A 4,017-nucleotide genomic window follows, 5' to 3' on the forward strand; every position below is an offset into this window, starting at 1 on the left:
AAGAGTAATCAAGTAAACAGAAACACCATCGCTAATATTCATAGGTACAAAATGTATACTCTTTTCGCAACAGAGTTAACATTTTGAAAACTTGACTATTTAAAATTTACAAAACATATGCTCACTGTAACAAGTCAAACAACATGCAGACTACAGCATAAACCTAACACCTCCTCCGCAACCAAGTTAAGTTTGATGTGTATCTTTTTCACCTCTTTCTATGCTAATAGACATTTAAGGGTTTTAAATGAAATACAGAAAATGCTAACACATACTTTTAAACAAGACCATTAAGTTTCATCCTCTTCTGAAAGCCAGTAGCATGCTTGCAAAATTATTGTGGCAATGCATATAAACAGGGGGAAAAGGAAAAAGAACAGCCTGAGACTATGTTGTTAGTTTTCACAACTTTCGGAACTTGGAATGCAGAAATATAGGTTTACCTTAATAAACTCAATTTCTGTAAAGAAACTGGAAAAATGAGGGCTTACAAATACTACATTAGGACATCAAGTAATCACTAGTCTGAGTTTTGTCATTCCCACTGGCCCAATTAAATACGGAAATAGCTGGATGTGATATGAAATCTACTGATTGGTTCACGGATTTGGCCACTGTCCCTTGGAAAGTGGTCAAGAAAATTCTTTTAGGAAGGTAAAGAACCTGTATTAGAATCCCAGCTCTGCCACTACTTAAGCCATATGACCTCAAAGTTACTTAACCTCTCCGAGAGTGTTTCCTTACTTGCTAAAAAGTGCCTTGCAGGGCTGTGTACATCAGAAATGATACACATATGAACTGGCGTGTGGCAGAAGTCCAGCAAATGAAAGCTACTATTTCTACCTTGACTGAAAAATTCAGTTTACTACCTGAATGACAGTGTACTAAAAGGATAACTGCCCTAATATCTTTTAACTCAGAGCTTAAATCCAATCCAATCAACTCCTCTAGGGAACTGTAGGCAGTATATAAACACTGCACCCTTTTCTTCCAGATTTTTACCAACACTAAAAGCAAACCTCGTTTTAAAATTTGTCAGCCATCTTGCTCTTTTTCTTTTGGAATTCCTTTCCATAGGAAATAAAAAATCAAAAGAATAGGCTGTGTTTCAAAATATTCCATTCAGACTACAAGAAATAGAGTATTTACTACAAAATACTTTGATAGAAATTACAAAATGGAGAGTTCATCTGCAGTGTGAAAATTTGATAAACTCAATTGAAACTATCATTACATAAATAACCATAGTACTGTTTGCATAACCTAAGAACAGTCAAATAACTGTCTGCGTTAAGTCAAATGCCTGTAATAACACTCAAAACTTTAATGAAAACCTAGTTAGCACATTTAAAGTCAACTGAAAAGGAATTTCAATGCTGGTTTTGGAGTGTCTAGAGCTATCTTTACTAAAGTCCCGGTCTTCCCCTCTTTTAACTTTTCCTTTAAGAACACACATACAAACTGCATATTATATGCTCCAGAGAATGAAAAGAGCCAACTTACATGACATATAGATTTTGACTTAGACCAACTGGTCTCTATACGGTCCGTTCTGCATTAAAAAGAATTTGCAGACTCTAGTCCTATTAGTGTCACTTGCCCACCCATCTAGATCTCGACTGGGTGCTCATTCCCTACAGAAGTGAAAAAGGGGACGAACAGGCTCCAGCAAGCGCCCAATAAAGCACGGGCCCTCAGGGCCAACTACGACGGAAAAACGTCCCCGTCTGCAAGTGAGGCAACTTTCCTCCAGCGGACTTTCAAAAGAGTAAAACAAACGGGGAGGGTGAGGGGTGAGGAACGGTGAGCGGGAAGAAGAGTTGACCCACCCCATTCCCCCGCCTCCATACACGCACATACTTTTTGTTGCACCCTCTGCCCCGAGAGTCTCAGATTCAAACGTTCTAACCACAAATTATCGGCGTTACCCTCCCTGAAGGGATATCAAATTGGGCGGGAGCTCCCGCGAACTCTGACCCCGAGCCTTCGTGAAGGCGTAAACCAGGAAGGGGGGGGGGTCGGCGCCCGCTTTCTCAAGAAAAGCGGCTTAACGCTGCTTCCGGTCCACGCTCTCCTGGGGCGGTACCCCCAAACCCGTCCTCCCCAGAACCCTGCAGCCGCCGGTCACCTCAGGGTTTCCCTCCGGCCTCCCCCCAGGGACTTCCTCCTCGCGGGTCCGTTAGGCCCCAGGACCCGGCGACGCGCACGGCTCGGCCCGCAGGCCCCGCCAAGCAGGCGATCGGGCGGCGAGGTACCGCTTCGGGCCATTCCCGCCGCCATTTTCCGGCGACCGTCGCCGCCGCGTAGTGGGGGACGATTCCGGAGGAGGAGACTGCGCAGGGGCGCACCGGTCCCCGCCGCAGGGCAGAGGGGAGCGTCCGTTGGCACCAAGGATCCTTAGGATCTTCGAAGCTTCCGCTCGTTGGCTACCCCGTCCCGAGCTCAGGCCTCCTACCGGGCCTTACCGATAAGCCCCTCACCTCACCCCAGATCCCCGCGTTCCCACTTACGCGGAAGAATCCCGCGTCCATCTTGCTGCCTCGCTCGGAGATCGCTCCCTATCCCAAGATGCACCGCGCCGCCGCGACGGAGGGCGGGACCGGCAGGGAAAGCCGAGCGCCGGGACGCAGAGCGCGCCGCTCCACCCGACCCACCAGCCGACACGAGGCCGCGCCTGCTCAGTGTGGCGAGCGCCCGGCACGCGTGCGCACGCGCGTTCAAGTAGGCGGGCTGCTACCAGGCTCAGAGCCTCCCCAGTGGCCAGTCCGGGAGGAAAGCCTCGCGATCGCAACCAATGAGGGGGGGGGCGGGGGGGCGGGAGGGGGAGACAGAGACAGAGACAGAGTGAGGACAGAGAGAGAGAGCGAGAGAGACAGAGAGACAGACAGAGAGAGAGAGACAGAGAGTGTCGTCGGGTCGCCCCGCCCTGCGAATCCTTTTGTGGAGCTCAGTCGGCCTTGTTCCCGGAGCGTAAATTGACCCATCCTTCCACCCGTAGTGGCGGAGGCCTCCCGCCCTGGGGGGCCCATGGAGCGATTGAAGAGAAAAGCTGTTACCTCAGAGTGACGCTAGTGGGGCCGCCCGTGTCGTTATGAAAGTTGTGACTGTGTTGTTTTTACGAGTTTACCAGTTACGGAGATCGGCCCTGAAGTAGTCGAGCTATGCAGTATGAGTGAAATCTGCATTCTGGCCCTGCTCTCGGCTTTCCGTCCCGTCTCCGCACAACTCCTTAGCTTTGGGGAGAAGCTGGAACTGTGGTTTAGATGAATTTCGGTTTCGGCTGCCGGGTCCCCACGCTAGCGGGCAGGAAGCTGAGGAGAAACGTGGTCCCCGGACAGAGCCTGACGGAGAAGCGGCCTGCCTCCAGGCCTCGGGGCCCTCGGAGCCCTCGGCCTCCGCCTCGGTGGCCCAGCTCTGCCTCCCCAGAGCCCTGCTCCGGCTGCGAGGGCTCCGGCATCGGATGCCTTCTGCCAGACTTGCCCTAAGCGCTCTCTTTTTCTCTGAGAGGGAGCATGTGACCGTTCTCTGACCATCTTTTGTAAAATACCCCCCACCACACACGCACACGCACACGCACACGCAAACACTCTAGCCTCCCTTTCCTGCTTTTTGTTCATAGCGCTCATCTTGAAACTATGTGTTTACACTTGTGGAATACCAACTGCCTCCTAACAAGGTCATAGATTTCCAGCTCAGATCTCTCTCCCGAGCTTCAAACATGTATCGGCAGCGTCCTCCTGGACGTTTCCACTTGGATAGACGGCTCCTGGTTCCTCCTGTCTCCTGAACACCCTCCACCCCGCCAAAAACCGACCCGCTCCTCCCAAAGTCTTTCCTGCCTCGGTTGATGGCAGTATCTTTCCTTTTCTTTAAGACACAAGCCTTGGTTTCGTTCTTGACTCCTCCTCCTCTTATATCCCACTTCCAAACTGTCAAGAACCCGCTCTGCTATCATCCTGCTTCAAAGCACTGTCATCTTTGGCCTGAACTTCTGCCCTGGGCTCCTAACTGGTCTCC

At 50.6% G+C, this 4,017-nt stretch overlaps 1 protein-coding gene across 14 annotated transcripts in view; it reads right to left on the reverse strand.

Moving 5' to 3' along the window:
• SRRM1 (serine and arginine repetitive matrix 1) overlaps window positions 1-2,667 on the reverse strand; it is a 29,158-nt gene extending 26,491 nt beyond the window's left edge. For 13 of the 14 annotated variants that reach the window (XM_029228054.1, XM_029228052.1, XM_029228051.1 and 10 more), the window contains exon 1: window positions 2,511-2,667. In XM_029228054.1, the coding sequence (XP_029083887.1) occupies window positions 2,511-2,531 (21 nt within the window). In that variant the 5' untranslated portion in view covers window positions 2,532-2,667. The remainder of the gene's footprint in view (window positions 1-2,510) is intronic. The other variant, XM_029228056.1, reaches the window with a different exon arrangement.
• Between the last annotated feature and the right edge of the window lie 1,350 nt (window positions 2,668-4,017).

This window comes from Monodon monoceros, unplaced genomic scaffold (assembly GCF_005190385.1).
Source record: "Monodon monoceros isolate NGI ecotype Baffin Bay Population unplaced genomic scaffold, NGI_Narwhal_1 Super_Scaffold_18, whole genome shotgun sequence".
NCBI lineage: Eukaryota > Metazoa > Chordata > Mammalia > Artiodactyla > Monodontidae > Monodon > Monodon monoceros.